Here is a 17,351-nt window from a genome sequence, read left to right as displayed (position 1 = left end):
CGCCACCTTAAAAATGGCTTAATGCCGCCATTGCTATCCCACAATGCGTATCTGGAGAGGCATCAAAACTCGCAAATGAAAGAAATATGGATTTTGGACGAATATATTGTAGCTTTCTCCTTTTTTCACGTCGTTTTATTTGAAAGACGAGAAAGTGGAAGTATTCAGATGTACCTTGACGTTTCACCCTAGCGAAATAATGAAAAGAAAAGGCTCGAAAACCAGGTGATGGCCGACAAACGAAAATTGCAAGGTAAACATGGTGGAATAGTCTAGTAGCATTTTGTTCCTCGTGTGTCAAGTCGTTCTACCGTTCGCCTTCACACTCACCGTTTGTCTTTGCTTTGTTCCAGCTGAGATCGACAGATGTCTCAAGAAGATTACGGAAGGTGTGGAAACATTTGAAGATATCTGGCAAAAGGTATCTGGTCATTTTTTTTGTTCACGAAATTTGAGCACATTTGTGATTGTATTCTTGCCCATAATTATATACAAAAGTTGAATTGTACTTGTTTTGCAATTATATTGGCATGCACATTGTGCCAATAGTGCTACTATGTGTTCTTTTCATAAGGTACACAATGCAGCTAATGCCAACCAGAAGGAAAAATATGAAGCAGATCTTAAGAAAGAAATTAAGAAATTACAGGTGACTAATTCAACGTATATCACTCTATATTTGTCAAGTAAAGTCTTTTGCTGCCAGATTATATCTAACCTTTTATTATTTATAGCGACTTCGTGACCAGATTAAGACATGGATTGCATCCAACGATATCAAAGATAAACAAGTTCTGGTAGACAAGAGGAAGCTTATTGAAACGGTCAGTTCTGGGATATGTTCTTTCTGTATTTGTGTTGGAGGACCTGCAAAGACATTGTTTACATGTAAAAATACTTTGCATGAACTTTTAATCTGTTTTTTAAAGTCTCGGTAAATATGGATAGTAAAAAATATTTGGGCAAAGGTTCTCTCGCATTTGCCCTGAATCAGGCGATAATGTGTGTGTAGCCTAATATAAATAGGAAAACCCCCCAGCTATTTTAAAACTTCGTCAAGTATTTCCCTGTCTGTGCTGTTCTTAGTGGAGGCAAGTACTTGGATTAGTGTCTTAGCTTTAGTAAATTCAAAAAAATATACCCAACTACAGATTCTCTGTAGAATATTTATTCTTGCTCGGTTTCTTTTTAAACGTTTTCTTTCATTTTAATGTTTATATATTGAAATGAGTTGAATTTGAATATTTTTAATGAGGCATGTTGAGGTAATAATATTGTTGATTTTAATTGGTTTTGCACTAATTGAAATAAAAAAGAGGCAAAAATTAAATTGTAATTCTCTTTGCATAATGACTTTGAATAGAGCAACCATTGTTTTTGTTACACATCATTTCTGAGCTCCAAATCCTATGACGAATGTTTACACGTTATATCAACTTTTTGTCAAGATCGCTGTGTATTTTTTATTTTTAATAATCCCCTTGTTTGACACAAATTTGTCTTCATTTAACTTAGCAAATGGAAAGGTTTAAGGTGGTAGAAAGAGAGACAAAGACCAAGGCTTATTCAAAGGAGGGTCTTGGCTTGGCCACCAAAATTGATCCAGCAACCAAGGAAAAAGAAGAATTCAGAAACTGGTTAACTGTAAGAATGAACATTGAAATGTTTCCTGTTGTTCCCAACATATTTCTCCAAATTTTAATGTTTATATTTTTGTATAAAGGAATCCATAGATCGCTTGAATGTTCAAGTTGACCAGATTGAATCGGAACTGGAAGCTTTGAATTCTGCTCCAAAGAAAAGAAAGGCCGATAAAGAGGTAAATATCAATGATAGTCAAAACTTCTAACAAAGCAGTCTCTTGCTTAAACTTCCAAGCCTCTCATAATTCGAAACATCCTCTTAAATCAATCTCTTCCAAGCCCTCTCATCAATTTCGATTCTTCTTTAGCGACTGGAAAGAATAGAAGAATTAAATAGATTTATTGGCCAACATAACTATCACGTCAAACAACTAGAGGTGAGAATTTTGAAAATCTGTTTCATTCCAAGCCAATGGACAGCTTAATCTGTTTGCTAGTAATTGTTGCACCGGAACATTTTAACAAGAAATTGTTGCATCTTTTCCAGCGGATTCTCAGAATGTTGGATAACTCAACTATATCACCAGCTGATGTGAGTTGCCAGTTCATAAACTAGAATAGCCTTAGTCAATAATAATCTTTATGTTTTGCTGCAGATGTGTCGCTTCTTGCCTAATAACAAGGTTTGTATTTTTATTTTAGATGAACAACCTACAGGATGATATGGAGTTCTATATAGAAAATAGCATGGTAGGTTGTTACATAGAAAATAATCTTGTTAATTGGGCTTCAATTATTTTATTACTTAGCAATGCATTTGCACTCCTTTCTGGAGGCTTATATGGGTGTTTGTTGGCTTGTTCCTGACTTATTTCCCATACAAGAGATTGTTTTTATGCTATGAGAGATAAAAATATGAAGATAAAAATGTATAACGGTGATCCTTGATGCATCTAGAATTGGCTAACAGCAGGGTTTTTCTCTGTTGTACGTCATATGGTCAAAAAATCTGCTAATTTATCTAGTCAAAACAATGAAACATTGTGTTCTTAGTGCCAATCACAGTTTTGCTAATATTTTTATTTCAGCAACCTGATTTTGAAGAAAACGAATACATGTACAATGATTTACTACTAGATGATGCAGATCCTGACTCAGGTATTATGAAACACATCACTGCAAAGATAAGACCCAAAGCATGACCTTAGAATGCATTCAACTGATGTATTTCTTTTATGTTTCCACCAGCCAATAACTTGGCAACCTCTCCTACGGATAATGAAGAAGAATTTTCATATCAAAAAGATAACATGGTTAACTCTATTCCACCAAACTCACCAACAACATTGACCAACAACTACAACAATAAAATATCTGCGGTAAGCTTAAAACACTCTTAGCTTCTTCAATGGTTTCTATGAAGTGTTACCAAGCACATTTTGTTTATTGACTTGACACTTTTATTGGAGAAATCTTGACTCTTTTATGGGAGAAAGATAGAGACTTTCGTTTCCAGTGATTTGCCTTGAAACATGAGACAAATATTCATTAATTGCATGTCACCACCAGCTGTCTGTATGCTAGCTAATATGTATTGAGCATAATATTGGAAATGTTTCTCCTCAAATCACTAGAGCTTTGCTTTCTTTGTCTTTAGCAAAACTCTCCCAGGAAAAACTCCAAAGGCAGTTGTTCAACTGCACCTCCAACTGTGAACAACATTGGTAATGGATCACCTGTAACCAAGGTTCCTACCACACCAAAGATAAACACTTCCAACAGTGGAAATGGAAGTAATAGAGGTGTGTAGACCAAACAACCGACCAATATATTTCTAAAAATATCTGGCAATATGTCTGGAAACTTTTTGCTGAAAAAACTAGAATATATTTCAAACATGATGGAATGGGACCATATTCTTTGTCATGATCATTACATCAATTACAATAAATGTCATGAATAAATTGTTTTTAATATCATGTTCTCTCCTTTTCTTTTAAGGTTCATCAACGTTGCCTCCTAAAACTGTAAAGTATGTTAACAACTGATTTAAAGAGAGTTTATGCATCGTGCATGCACGTGTTTTCAACATGAACTTCAGGCCACAATAATATGGTCTATAATGACAGCCTTGCATACAATGTAGATAAATGAACGTAAAGTTTATGTATATACCAGACATCTCACCCCAAGCATTACTTAAATATCAATATTTTCCTTTTCAGTACAACTATTGTAAATTCCGACCATCCGACGAGTGAGGTGAAGCCTCCAGTAACTCCCCCACCTATCTCAGGTTATGCGGGGGTTGTAGGTGGGAATAACCACAACCCGGCTGCACCCGCCCCTCTAACACCGAACGATGTGATTGCTAAAAATACGACGCCGAGCAATAAGAGAGCAGCTCCTCCTGTGGTCGTGGGGCATAATTCAAACCCCGAACACACGGACTCAGGTTAGTTTTTGCCAGGAGCTAGCTCACTGTAGAACCATCATAACTACCTGAGTCGTGCATACTTGTCTGTTGACAGTAAAAGAATATCGAAATTTCTCCTGATTTACACTTTTTTGAACAAGCTATCAGTTCACAAAGTCCACTTAGAGTTAATTTGTTAGTTGCGTTAAGTCCTATATCTGTACATCGTTTGAAATACGTGTTCTTCATTTACCAGACTCGCAACAACAGCAACAACAACAAAACGATGTGAATGACCTCATTACGTCACTCTCCTCATTATCAATGCCATCATCAGTGCCGCTCTCCACAACCACAATGGTCAACTCACTTCCTCAACCCAGTCTCCCAGCGGTCTCGTGCCAGCCCTCTCTTGATACCACGACCTCTGAGCTGCCAGCAGTCTCGTCCCCAAGCCACCACACGAGCACCTCGACGAACATCGCGAACTCGTTCACGGCGTCTGGTCAGACGACAAACAGTGCTTCCGTTTCGTCAACTGTGCCTTCCACGACGCTTTTAGGTGATGTGAACGATTGCCTAGAGGACACTTCGCCATCTCATGGACCCCTTAGCATGTCAGTGCCGACACAGAACGAGGTAAGCCGTTGTATGTATTCACTATTCACAGTTATCTCTCTCCTACGAACTTGTAAAAAATCAGCGCTGGAGCATCTTTGTTCTGGTCAATGCTTACAGAAGGCCAGGAGAAAGTCAGATCAAGATTATATCTTCTCGAGTCTTTGTATCGTCTCTTTCCACTGTTTACTTATACCAGCACGAGCGAGTTATTTCAATCTGATTGCAGTGTTTTCCCGGTTGAAAACAGCCTCTCCATCGCCTATATGGGCTAGAAATATAGTTTATCTACCTATGAAAGAATATAACGTTCGAATAGTTCACCCAAATGCATCACAATAGGCTTAAGGGTAGAAAAACAACTTTCCAGACAGCGTTGTAAACTTTTTTATGTATTATCAAACGGAATACAACATTTTCAAAGTGGCTTACAAATACAAAGACAAGACAAAAGGATTATTTCTGGATGGTCTTTATTTTTATTGGCAGTGTTATGAGAGCTTTCATTTGTATTCTTCAAAGTTTAAATTATCCTGGCGTGTGTTTAAAATTCCCATTTACCAATAGGGTGTCTTAAGTTGTGTAGCCTCAAGAATTCGCCTTTGTTTTAAATTGAATGCGCGAGTTCAATTCTAGATTCATGTGGGCGTGAATACGTTTAAATGGTTTTTATACTTGACAAGTTATAAAAACAAATACAGTGAGCCCGGTTGAGCCATCTTCAAGTTATTAAGATTGTATTAAAACGTGTTTTAAGTATCAAGTTTTTTCTTAAAAGGGTTATTTCTTTTTCGAAGGTCTTTAATAAATTATCCTGTCGATTTTGAACCCAGTCGTGGCTGAACGAGGCTCTAGCATTTGTTTTAAGAACAACAGTGGATTTTCAATAGTTGTTTTCCAAGAATATCGTAATCTTTCTTCAGTTTTCCTTTCTGCGTTTTAAAAATCACTCGCATGTGACTACAGCGGTCGCTTTACCTTAACCTACGACGGGATGAAGTGATATTGAAGATTTTTAATTTTACAAATTTCACAAAAGACATCGTCTTTTTTCTAGATTTCTCGCACTCTTCTTGAAAACGACGACATAGCGGATGTAAATCAGCGGGAAAATGACGATAGACCACAAATAATGCAGCCCGCAAGCCTTGGACCGCCACAGGTAATAATAGGGTTGAAATATCCATCCCCCGGGTAAAAGATTACCAAGGGAGAGTTTGTATTAGAGTTTCATTAGCAAGTTCCTCTAGTTAAACCATGAACGGGGGGGTTTGAGAGTTAACAAAAAAGAGTTAATATGAGAGTCCCATCAACTATGTCCCCCTAAACTATCACTTGAGGCCTGACAGTGTATTAATTTTATCGTTCTTGTTCTATTATGGCAGGTTTTAAACTCATTAAATACCCTCAAAACAATGGCAGCCCAAGCTGTGGCTCATGCTGGAGTCGATAACAACAGTTCTTTACCGAAACAGTTGGGAAACCTTCCTAACAGAGGTAATAAATAAAAAAACATTGGTAAATACACCCCGTCCCGCTCTCTGCTCTCAGCTGCAAGTAACTACATCTTCACTGTATTTCCAGTTCTCTTCGAGAGCGCGGCCACGACCGCGGGCCAGGAGAGACGTGAACCGGAGACTCACACAGCTCACCTTCAACCACTACTAGGAGTGGCACCGCTCGGTCCTGTTCCGCTGAATAAAGATAAAGTATATCAGTTAGCCCTAGTTGAGCCCGCGTTTCACCATCTACCCTTTCCTAGCGACTCGGAACGAGTAAGGTAAGAGTCGTTCCTTTTGAAACTGACTCCACACAATACAGGCTCTGATATCCTTCTAACGTTTTGAATGAGCTGTTGTTCCTTTATTATACATTGCGTGTCTTCTAATCCTCATTCATTTCCATCTCCCAACAGGAGAATAAATCCTAGCCCTACCCTATTCTATCCTGTCTAAGTATGCCGCTATTCACTAACCTGGTTGATTGTTCTCATTTTCACGAAAACAAACCGAGTTGATTTGCTTTTGTCTTGTGTATCATTCTCCATGTTTACCCAATCGTATTTTGATCGAAGTGCCTCCTAAAACGCAACACATCGTTTGAAGAATCAACCAAAAAATAGCAGGATATGCAAAGCAGGCATAGTTTATGTCTAATTTCATTACTAAATACGTATTAACACAAGGATATCATTGTTTTCTCACTAGACCATATCTGCCTCGGACTCCCTACCCCACTGCTGGACACCATCATCACCAAATGCCTCCACACTTAGATTCAATTGACTTCTTTCAAAGACTCTCAACCGAAACACTGTTTTTTATATTTTATTATCAGGAGGTATGTCGTATAGTAATACTGCATGGGTAAATCTAGATGGCGCGTCGTGAAACTTTTCTTGCTCACCTTTGCATTGTACGGTTCCACTCTAGGGCACCCGGGCACAATATTTAGCTGCAAAAGCATTGAAGAAACAATCGTGGAGATTTCACACGAAGTACATGATGTGGTTTCAAAGACATGAAGAACCCAAAGCTATAACAGACGAGTACGAACAGGTGAGAAGAAATTATTTCGGATAGATATTTGTTTGGTATCAATAAAGTTAGTTTGGCTTAGGTTTCTTCCTGTAGTAACACTGGTTCAGTAAGAGATGATCCTTACTGGACCTCTAGGAAGAACAGTTTAGAACTGATAGAGCTATCCAGTATAAATAAAGTTAGTTTAGCTTAGGTTTCCTCCTGTAGTAACACTGGATCAATAAGAGATGATCCTTACTGGACCTCTAGGAAGAACAGTTTAGAACTGATAGAGCTATCCAGGATGAATACGTTTAGTTTACGTGACTTTACTGACTTATCTTTTGTTTTCTAGGGGACATATATATACTTTGATTATGAAAAATGGATGCAACGGAAAAAAGACGGCTTTACGTTTGAATACAGATATTTGGAAGATAAGGATCTGCCCTGATCACAAATGTGTGTCGACCAATCCAACGAGAACCAATCAACGACGTATGTCTACTCACATGACCCCAACACAACACTTTTTCATATTCTCGGTCTGGAAGCATGCGACGGGGGGAGGCATCTTGTGTTGCAATGTAAAGTATTTCAATCTTCTCCCCCCTGGCATAGAGTTTTTAACTTACGCATGCAGGATAATGGCTTTACCCTATTGACCGGCAAAGCCGGACGCAACAAATTGGTTTTAGCTAGCAACTTAGTGAAATGGCGGTATTAAATGATAAAAACAATGCCATTGTAAATAATGACTGTTCAATAAATCTGGAACATTTTTCACGTACAAAGTTAGGGTTCTATGTCTTGAGATTTTTAAATGCAGATTTTGCAGTAAAAATGGGTGCTTTCATAGTTGTTGTTATGTATTTATTGTTTGTCAAGATAAGGTATGTGGTTCTTTCTGAAGCTTTTCGATTTGCTACGGCAAGTTTAGCTATTGCCCACTGCTATGATGAATCTAAGGCTGTATTTTGCATGTGAATTCACGACTTGAATGATCGTCTGACACGTCGCCTCACATTATTTCGGTGTTGTAAACCTAACCGTATTAGCAAATGTAATATGGTAAGGATGGATTGGTTTGGCACGAGAAAAATCTATCTAGTGTCTGGTCCTGTTCATTGATGAATACTTAATTGAAGCCTCATTGACCACCAGGTACGTGAGAATACTTATTCAATTACAATAATATTGAGAGTTTGCGTTCAGCAAAGGTCTGCATTCATTGTTCGTAGAATACTTTTGACCAACAGAAGTATCTCACAATCACAGAAAACGTATAATCCATCTTTCTAAATTCTAGATCCATCCCAAATTCGCTCAATGGGAGGGTGTGTGGGTAAAAATACGTACTCGAGTCGTGTGTGACTAATCAGTTCTTCATAACCGAGATGATTCTTAAAATCTAGGAAAGATACATAAGGACATTGGTACCAGGGATTTACTGTCAGTGATCGACCATCCAGAGATTGAAGGTAAATGATATAGAAACACAAGATGTTTGATGTTTTAAAAATATCAATGTATAATTTCAAGGCTATGTACAAGGTTTTAAAGTAGCATTAGCTAACACAAACGTTTTAAAAAAACAGCATTACCTTATTTCACGGAACTATGAGCAGAATTATATTTGCACAGCAATGTTATTCTTTTAAAATGTTAGAGTCTTTCTCTCATAAATAAAATCTAGCTAAGACTACTCCAGTGTATTAGTTTTGTTTCAGTTCAGAGATTGTTCATTTATTTCTTTGCTTGTTTTTTCGCGGCTGGTTTTTTCGCTCCTGCCTTTTTCGCCGCTGGTTTTTTAGCGGGCTTCGCAGGTGCCTTTTTACTAGCGGGTTTCTTCGTTGCTGGCTTCTTTGGTTTGCTTGGCGATTTCTTCGCTGCTGGTTTCTTTGTTGCGGCCTTTTTAGGAGCTGCTTTCTTTTTGGGTGATTTCGTTGTGCTCTTCTTAGCTTTGGGTTTTGGCTTTGCGACTGTCTTCTTCGCCGCCGGCTTCTTCGGTTTCTTTGGCTTAGCTTCAACAGCTTTTTTGGCAAGTTTAAAAGATCCCGATGCGCCTGTTCCCTTACTTTGAAGAAGTTCTCCCGCTGTTACGCCTTTTCTCAGAGCATGTTTGACATGACCGCCAGCTTTATCTCCGACTTTGTAGTTTGCCTTTATGTACTTTATGATAGCCTGTCTCGAGGAACCGTTACGTTCTTTCAAGGCAGCGATAGCTGCGGTTATCATGTCGAGGTACTTCGGATGTTCTGCTGGCTTAGCAGTAGACGTCTTCGCTTTTTGGCCACTACCTGACATCTTCGAGTTTGTTTTGAATTATTTAAAATCTTTTCAGCGACAGCTTTGCCCTTCTTCGCGTCTCGGATCGGTTTGAGCGACACGAATGCTGGCGCGCTTATATATGCTTCGGGTCGGACCTCTGTGTAAGCACCCCAACACAACGCGAAATTCAAGCATCATGGAGGACAAAATCCTGCAACTTGTGCTTCTTTGCCAACTTTGACCGTATTTTACGCACACGTTGGAGCACGTGAAGCTGCCAAAGGTAGGTATAATTAATCTTTGATACCTAAAGTATGTATATTAGCTTTTATTCGTGGAAATTGCGTACGCTATCGCTTGAAATTTGGTAAAATCCGACAAATTGTTATGTGAAGTAATTACGGTTAGTTCACTCATCTTCGTTCTGCATTGCGATCAATGGTAAATACGCACCGTTTTCGGTGTTTCTATGAAGATTAGTTATCGATCTAGATGTCCAAAGCAATAGATGTTCGAAAACTTGATGTTTTTCGGGAGAAAATTTGCGATGAATTTGGGCAACAAACACAAACGTGTCGTCGCGGCCATGACAGTCCAAATTGCACTTGCACACTTTTTGGCAAAAATTGTGTCTAAAACAAGAGGAAATCGCTCCATACGAACCTAAACGACTTATCTAGGATATTGATTTGTGATGGGATTGTAAAATATGGATTCCCCTCAACAGAACAACTTAAAATTTTGAATTTCATGTTGGCTCTTGCAAATTCGATCCCTCAATCTGCCCATGGATGGGATCAAAATTTGATGACTATCCATTATATTTTACTAAATTTTTTAAAATTTCGCCAGTTATTGCACAAAATTAGACGAAAATCGTCCAAAAGTACTTCTATCGATTCTAAGAATTTTTTCTGATCCAAAAATCATGCTCTTATACAGTCAAATAATTCAGAAATCGTAGAAAGAAGTTTACGTTCAATTTGCTTACGTCGATAACAAATCGGCAAACTTGGCTTGGACAAGCAAATAATTTTATCGATAATTTTTGTGTCACTTCTATTACATTTTGATAAAAGTGTGAGTTTTATCTTTTAAGTGGGATAAGATCTTCGAAATGAATTTAAAATTGCTTAAATTTTGTGGAGAGAAAGGGGATAAAAATGACTTATGAATTTTGGGTTTGTCAAGATTTGTGCGCCATTTTGCCTTTGTGAAGGAAGTTCTACGAAATTTTCCATCCTATATCTCTGCACAAATTTGCCCGATTTTTCCTAAATAACACGAAATTTGTAGAGTTTATACTTGTGTCCCAATGTTTACAGTGAAACAGTCCATTTTTTCGTAATAGATTTCTCACAAATTGGAGACAAAGTTTCTTTTTGAACGACAACATTTCAAACGTTTGTTGTCGTGTTACAAAGGATATTTCAAATCGTGCAAGGTCTTATTCAAAATTTCTAGGCCTTCTAAGCGACTTAATCGATACAAAATAGAAACAAAGGCTTTTTGTGGAATTTTCGTTCACATTCTATCGAATTTGCTAGCTTTGGACAATGTTTTACAACGTATTTTCCCACTTTACCAATTAGTGTTTTGATGCAACAGTTGTCGAAGGGCTTTGACAATGGGGCTCAAAAGAAAATATATTTTTCTTTTTTTTTCTATTGATACAGTGGATGAGCTAGAAATTTTTAATTTTTTGGATTAAGATATTACTCCTTTTTTTTGTATAACATCTTTTAAAGTATGTCAAGCTTGCATTTATCACCGCGAAGCTGCATTCACCACCGAAGGTCCTTCTTCTCCGCTTTGGCGAAGCAACGGACGTGTCTTCTGAATTGCGCGCCCAAACTTAATGCCAGAATTTTGAACTTTCTGATCAAATTTACAACATTTTCATTAAAGTAATCGCATTAAATATAAATTTAAAATTTTTTTAGATATTTAAGAATGTCCAAGTGTAAGATTTTACAAGAATTTTACAAACAATTTTCTCCTAGCTTTGACTGCCGATATTGTTCAACAATGGCGGGTTAGGGAGGAATCCCATCACATTTCTGCAGACTTTTCTACATGTTTATGACGGAAATATTTTTTTTCTATCGAATTCTTTTTGTAGTAAGATTTTTAATAAATATATAAGCTTTCAAATATAATCTCACAAAGGCTTTATACTAATGTTACCATTATGTACAACATTGTATCAAATTTGTTCAAAATTTTAAGAACATTCAGAAATAGTATCAGTCTTGAATATATGTTTTCTGAAAATAAGTGCCAAACTTCATAGAAATCTACTCGTATCAGTTGGTGGGATATAATACATATGTTTCTAAACCATTATCAACTTGCATTTTGAAAACTGTATTTTATAAATTGTTGTTTTGTAATTTTTACTGCTGTTTTTAACTTGTTCCAAAGTTTTTAATGCTATGTTGTGTGTATATTGAACTATTATGAAGGATTTGTTATCATTACAATGTTTGTAACCGGTACATGTCAAATTACACGTCAATTGTATGACTTGGTAGAACTGCTCTACTAGTCCTTACACAGTATCCCAACAATAATATGCTATATCTTTCATCAGACATACCATAAAAGTGTGATGCAGTGTGCAAAATCTTGTGCTAGTTGAAGTAGAGTTAGAGCTTTGTGCTGTAAGTTATTTAGGATAACTAACTTGTGTAGTTTAAATATAATGACAATCAAGCGAGGTTTCATAATGTAGGAATGTTTTTTCTAAGTCACATTTTTATTTTCTTGCTGTTGTAATGGCCATATAGCTTTCATGACTAATGCTTCTGTCCTGCACCTGGGCTATGATCAGTAATTGTATCCTACACATTCTGCGACCAGAACAGACCTTTTTTGAGTGCTAACTATATTGTTTACAAGATAGATTTTCAAGATAGGTTAACTCTCAGTCATAGGCAGCTTAGGAAGTTTCCAATAAATTTGACTACCTAAAATGTACAGCTTTACCATAACCATTATCAGCAACACCAGAAATTTCCCAGAAATTTAGCGGCATTTCATGTATTGAAATATGCATTCTTTAGTCTGACTGTGTGCACCTCTTCTCCATTTCAAAGGCAGAAATGCAAAAACAAGAAACTCTTGGAGTAAAATAGGCCTGAATTATCAAAAAATTATTTTGTATGGACCATATCATTCCTTATCTTTCAAATAATTTGAGAATTGAGGGTGAATGGGGGTGAAATATGGAAAATTAATATAAAATAGGATGAACTGGGGGTAAGACTGATAATTGGTATAATGTGAAATAGGGAGGATTAATATGAATTGGGGTAAATTGGGGTGAATGACTGTAAGATTGGGTGAATGGGTGTGAAATAAGGTGAAATGGTGTAACTAGAGAGGATTAAATAGGGAAGGATAGTGTGAAATGGGCAGTGCCGTGTAAGACAAAGTGAAATGTGTGCATAAATTCATTTGGCTGTTTATTCTACTGCATTAAGAAGTTTTATCAAATACGATTTATTAAACACGTGCAATAATCTATATGTGACATGTATAGTAAATATAAATTCAAGCTAAATAAACCTCATCTTAGAACTGTTGTTGGTGAATACACTTTAATAATCAAGGCTTTTCAGAATTTAAATAAAACTTAATGGATTTCAAATTGTATTTGGATTCTCGCCATTTCTTTCAACAATACAATTTTGATTATCCACGCGCAATTCTTCATACGTAGCTACTGTATACAATTACAAAGCTTGTTTTATAACCTGTGCTAATCCATAAAAAATACGAATTTATCCATCCTCAATAAAAGGTAAAACTCGCACGATATGTTTTTTAGTCAATTCTTATGATGGCGTATGTGTAATATGTACTTCTTTTGACGTATGACTTTCAAAAACAAATATAAATGCAGTCCCAGAGCCATTTGACAGGAGCCAATAGCAAGAACTAAGGAAACTAAGGAAACTAAGGAAAACTAGTTCATCGCATGTTTTGAGAAAAGAATTAGGTTATCACTGAATAACGATGCTCTGTAAAAACTGTACAATTCTTTATTTCGTTAATTCAGCTAAATGTAAGGCAGTAAGACGGACTCGGACCATAAAATACACACAGTCGCGTCGATAATATTGTTACATAAAACACAAAACGTTTCTGTTAAGTCTAAGGCTAAGTGCTGGAGTTCAAACTTCAAACTTCAAAGCTTGTCCATTCTCCAGCTTGCTTGACTTGAAATATCAACGCCTTAAAATGCGATAATCCCTTTTATTTTAACTCGGAATCTTTTCATATTAGCCTGGCTATATGTAATGAAAACATACAGAACAGTCAGAAGCTATAATGAGATTATCAAGAGCGAAATCAATTCCTTTTCAATGCAACACTATATAACTATCATTTTTGCATTTCACTTTCACAAGAGTAAATAAGCGAAATCTCAAAAATCAAAGCGACTCGTCGAAGGAAACATTTTGTGCCATTTCAAAACATTGCTAACAGTATTTCCTAAAATTTTTTCCCTAAAGTCCTTATGCATGCAGGATTTTACTTTGTGTCATCCAATTTTCGTTTCCTAATTATCCAAGCGCTTTTGTATTTTTTTAATCAAATGATAAATTGCCAAATAGCATTTAAACAATTATCACGAAGCCCATTTAGCATGCATGGTCTATATATTGGCCTTTCCAGACATGTGTGTGCGATAAGGATTCTCAAATTTCGTCAGGTATAATTTCTTGCTCGCAACATTGTGAGTGCATCGCTTCCAGAAGATCCGCATATTGTCGTGGATTTCATCGGCCAACACATTTTCAATTGAACAAACAACTTTTAAACTTTAAATTGGTTCTATTTAAAATTGCATTTGGAGCCTAATCAAAGCAAATAATATATTTGCTTAATCTGAATGGCTTCTCCAAAACGCATCAAACTTGCTTTGTGAATGAATATACGCTAGATGCTGTCTTTTTGAAGCGATGATTTGAATTAACGTGGCCTCGTTGAGCCATATTTATGCGTGGGGTTTATGAAATATTTTAAGGCGAGGTTCATGTGATTGGTGTAAAGTAATTAATTGAGACTTTACCTAAACAAGATTTTTCGTTTTTTGTGTATTCTCAGCTGTTCTCGTACAATTGACCAGCTGTCAAATTCATATCTAATACCTTTAAATTTTAATGAAACAATTCTCTCTCATATCTTCTTGCTCTTAGCTCGTCGACACACTTTCCAAATATCTATTCGGAATTTTTTTGTAATATTCGAAGAATACCCTCGCTCTATTTCACAGCCATGCAGTTGAGCCAAGGAACGAGAAATTTATCTGCAAACATAAATTCTCAGCTTTTCGACAAGTTAAATTACCGTGGACACGATTAAACATTTTGCAATCTCGTTAATTAGTATTGTCATTAGATCAACGTTCATTGGCCTAATCTGTTACCTAACGACGTTGGCTAGAATAGATTAAGCTTCATATATAGATTAAACGTTTCACATGAGCTTGTTACTTTGATGCACGAAGTGTCCAGGTGAACTGCTTGAGGGCTGTGCAAACTCTCTTCCGCGGACGATCGTTGCTTCGGGAGCTACCAAAGTGGAAGGCATTTTTGATCCGTAGTTTAACAACAGGCGACTAGAATTAAGCTCGGAGTGGTGAGATAGCCTGGTTGGTGTAGAAGAAGCTGATTTGGTTGACAGAGTTTAGAGAGTACATTGAAGCGATTCACGGACCATTTGAATTCATCGATCTTAAAAGATTGGATGAACTGCATGTTGAACTGTGGATCATCTTCAAAGGAGACAGGAATCCTCAGAGAAGTGCATCACTACTACACTACAACTAAGTGAGGTCGAACTAGTGATATAAATACTTCTTATAAAAAAACTGTGCAGTAAAGTAGATCCCGCTCTATCTGAAGATATTGGATAACAACAAAGATCCCCTTTTGCAAAGCAGTTTGGAAGCTGCCGTTGCCGACGTTAGCTTATCACAATGGCTTCTCATTCGTATCCAACCATGCGTTATCGTCATCCATACTTGCTGGACAACCATCCTCACGCGATGCTGTACACGCCTTATGGCTACACTGGCATTCCCTTGACACCGGAACAAAATTTTGTCAGATTTTCAAATCCAAGTGCAAGCCAGAGATATGACGCCTACGGGGACTCAGGACGTGCTGTCATCCTTTCACCGTTCTTGCCTGGTAAGTGCTTTTCATGATGATTTGGGGTTTTACAATACACAAATTATTCTTAAACTGGATAAAGCATTAAGTTTTTTGGTATAGAAAGAAATGAAGATATACTGGATAGCTCTATCAGTTCTAAACTGTTTTTCCAAGAGGCCTAGTAAGGATCATCTCTTATTGATCTAGTCTTACTGCAGGAGGAAACCTAAACTAAACTAACTTTATTTATACTGGATAGCTCTATCAGTTCAAAACTGTTCTTCCTTCTTTGACCATGCAATGGTTGACTTTGATTTTTTTCTGCAATTCTCTAGCATATTCGCGAACAGGTCAGCCTCGATATCAACGACGGATGCGGATTCGTACGAACTTCTCGCAATGGCAAATCGACGAATTGGAAAGAGCGTTTGAGACAACGCATTATCCTGATGTGTTCATGAGGGAATCCCTCGGTTTAAGACTGGACCTGACCGAGGCCAGAGTTCAGGTCAGTTGGAAGCTGGATTATGATAAATACATGCCCATATAATTATATACTGTAGTTTCGCTACTCGTTAAATCATCAGATGATTTTCCCGCCAGTGATTTACTGTCAGTTATTGAGTTAACAAAACTACTGGCTATATTTCTATCCTTTCTAAACTAATCTACTTAATTTACTCCGTCTTATGCGTTTTTATAAACCACTAGTTAAAGACTTGAAGTTCGAGTTTATTTGTTTCATGTTATTTCAAAATTTCTAACCGTATCCTCGTTCATGTTAGGTGTGGTTTCAGAATCGCCGGGCAAAATGGCGTCGAAAGCAGAGAACTGTTGAAGAGGAGAATGGAAACGAGACGTCTCTGGGCAGCGGGCCCGAGGAATGTTCAGGCGGTACGGGCCAGGACGAGGACGCCCAGCCACAGGAGACCATAGTGAGAGAGGTCGATGAAAATGTTAATGTAGAATATGAAGTTGAGGAAGAGAACGAAAGCGAAGTGCAAAGCAGTTTGGATGGAAACCGTGCGATAAAGAACGAGGGAAGCTTCGAAGTAGACGCAAGTCATCAGGGGATGATGGGAACGCTAGCTTCAGAAAATCTCTCTTATAATGACTTCGGCAAAGATTCTTCACCAGAGAATTTCTCACTGGACAGAAAAGAGGATAAACAGAAGGATGTAAACCTGTCTCGTAAGTTCTCGTATGATGCCCACGCTGAAATGCATTCCTCGCCCAAGCAATATGAAGCTGTCGTGAGGGGTACGTATCCACCCCAACCTTCAATGGCGCACATGATCTACCCCACCTATTTTGACATTCTTTCCAACATGAAAAGCAGCGCGCATGCTCAAAATATCGTTCGGAAGCAAGACGAACTGTGTGTAGCAAAATCGCAAACAGGCTGCTCGTGTTGTTGCAAGAAATATAACTCGTGAGGCGATTGGCTGGTCTCACAACACGTGACACGGTATGTCGTATCAGCGATGGTTGAGGAGATTTCATGTCGCAAAGAAGCAAAGCCTTTGGGATGTTTGGTTGGAACAAAGTGCTTTTGAAACAAGCGGCCATCTGCAAGAAAATAACTAAGAGATATCATAATAATAAAAGACATCATTAAAGAATTGGAAAATATAAGATACTTTGTAGACGAAGAAACTAGTTTTGGTGTAATTTGCACTTGCTCCACATGTGCGTGTGAGTCTAAGTGAACATTTGTAAAGCAAGTTCCACGTTACCGGGACTATCAATCACATCCATAAATTTGTAGCCTTTTGAG

The 17,351-nt window shown here is 37.4% G+C and overlaps 3 protein-coding genes across 3 annotated transcripts; 2 read left to right on the top strand and 1 right to left on the bottom strand.

The window, feature by feature from the left end:
* Positions 1 to 39: 39 nt before the first annotated feature.
* On the top strand, positions 40 to 7,984 carry LOC114519522 (CCR4-NOT transcription complex subunit 3-like). The gene is made up of 21 exons (XM_028539664.1): positions 40 to 253; positions 354 to 421; positions 575 to 649; positions 735 to 824; positions 1,516 to 1,644; positions 1,724 to 1,819; positions 1,952 to 2,020; positions 2,131 to 2,175; positions 2,286 to 2,333; positions 2,672 to 2,741; positions 2,832 to 2,962; positions 3,241 to 3,385; positions 3,585 to 3,615; positions 3,809 to 4,038; positions 4,256 to 4,638; positions 5,675 to 5,779; positions 6,003 to 6,114; positions 6,202 to 6,397; positions 6,825 to 6,957; positions 7,050 to 7,175; positions 7,492 to 7,984. The coding sequence occupies exons 1-21, from the start codon at positions 229 to 231 to the stop codon at positions 7,588 to 7,590; spliced, it is 2,406 nt and encodes an 801-aa protein (XP_028395465.1). The 5' UTR covers positions 40 to 228; the 3' UTR covers positions 7,591 to 7,984.
* Positions 7,985 to 8,651: 667 nt separating this feature from the next.
* On the bottom strand, positions 8,652 to 9,508 carry LOC114519314 (histone H1-delta-like). The gene has a single exon (XM_028539431.1). It carries the CDS (start codon positions 9,441 to 9,443, stop codon positions 8,883 to 8,885), a length of 561 nt encoding a protein of 186 aa, XP_028395232.1. The 5' UTR covers positions 9,444 to 9,508; the 3' UTR covers positions 8,652 to 8,882.
* Positions 9,509 to 14,429: 4,921 nt separating this feature from the next.
* On the top strand, positions 14,430 to 17,350 carry LOC114519662 (hematopoietically-expressed homeobox protein Hhex-like). The gene is made up of 3 exons (XM_028539833.1): positions 14,430 to 15,610; positions 15,910 to 16,082; positions 16,360 to 17,350. Exons 1-3 carry the CDS (start codon positions 15,397 to 15,399, stop codon positions 17,008 to 17,010), a joined length of 1,038 nt encoding a protein of 345 aa, XP_028395634.1. The 5' UTR covers positions 14,430 to 15,396; the 3' UTR covers positions 17,011 to 17,350.
* The last annotated feature ends 1 nt before the right edge of the window (position 17,351 follows it).

This window comes from Dendronephthya gigantea, unplaced genomic scaffold, assembly GCF_004324835.1.
Source record: "Dendronephthya gigantea isolate DGI-Jeju-01 unplaced genomic scaffold, DenGig_1.0 000013F, whole genome shotgun sequence".
In the NCBI taxonomy this organism is placed as follows: Eukaryota; Metazoa; Cnidaria; class Anthozoa; order Malacalcyonacea; family Nephtheidae; genus Dendronephthya; species Dendronephthya gigantea.
This window is presented reverse-complemented; position numbering and strand designations above follow the sequence as displayed.

Excerpts from the sequence above, each read along its gene's own strand:
- LOC114519662 (XM_028539833.1), top strand. The coding sequence starts at position 15,397 with ATGGCTTCTCATTCGTATCCAACCATGCGTTATCGTCATCCATACTTG. Across the intron at positions 15,611-15,909 it reads CCTTTCACCGTTCTTGCCTG|CATATTCGCGAACAGGTCAG; the intron begins GTAAGTGCTTTT and ends GCAATTCTCTAG. Across the intron at positions 16,083-16,359 it reads TGACCGAGGCCAGAGTTCAG|GTGTGGTTTCAGAATCGCCG; the intron begins GTCAGTTGGAAG and ends CGTTCATGTTAG.
- LOC114519522 (XM_028539664.1), top strand. The coding sequence starts at position 229 with ATGGCCGACAAACGAAAATTGCAAG. Across the intron at positions 422-574 it reads TTGAAGATATCTGGCAAAAG|GTACACAATGCAGCTAATGC; the intron begins GTATCTGGTCAT and ends TCTTTTCATAAG. Across the intron at positions 650-734 it reads AAGAAATTAAGAAATTACAG|CGACTTCGTGACCAGATTAA; the intron begins GTGACTAATTCA and ends TATTATTTATAG.
- LOC114519314 (XM_028539431.1), bottom strand. The coding sequence starts at position 9,443 with ATGTCAGGTAGTGGCCAAAAAGCGAAGACGTCTACTGCTAAGCCAGCA.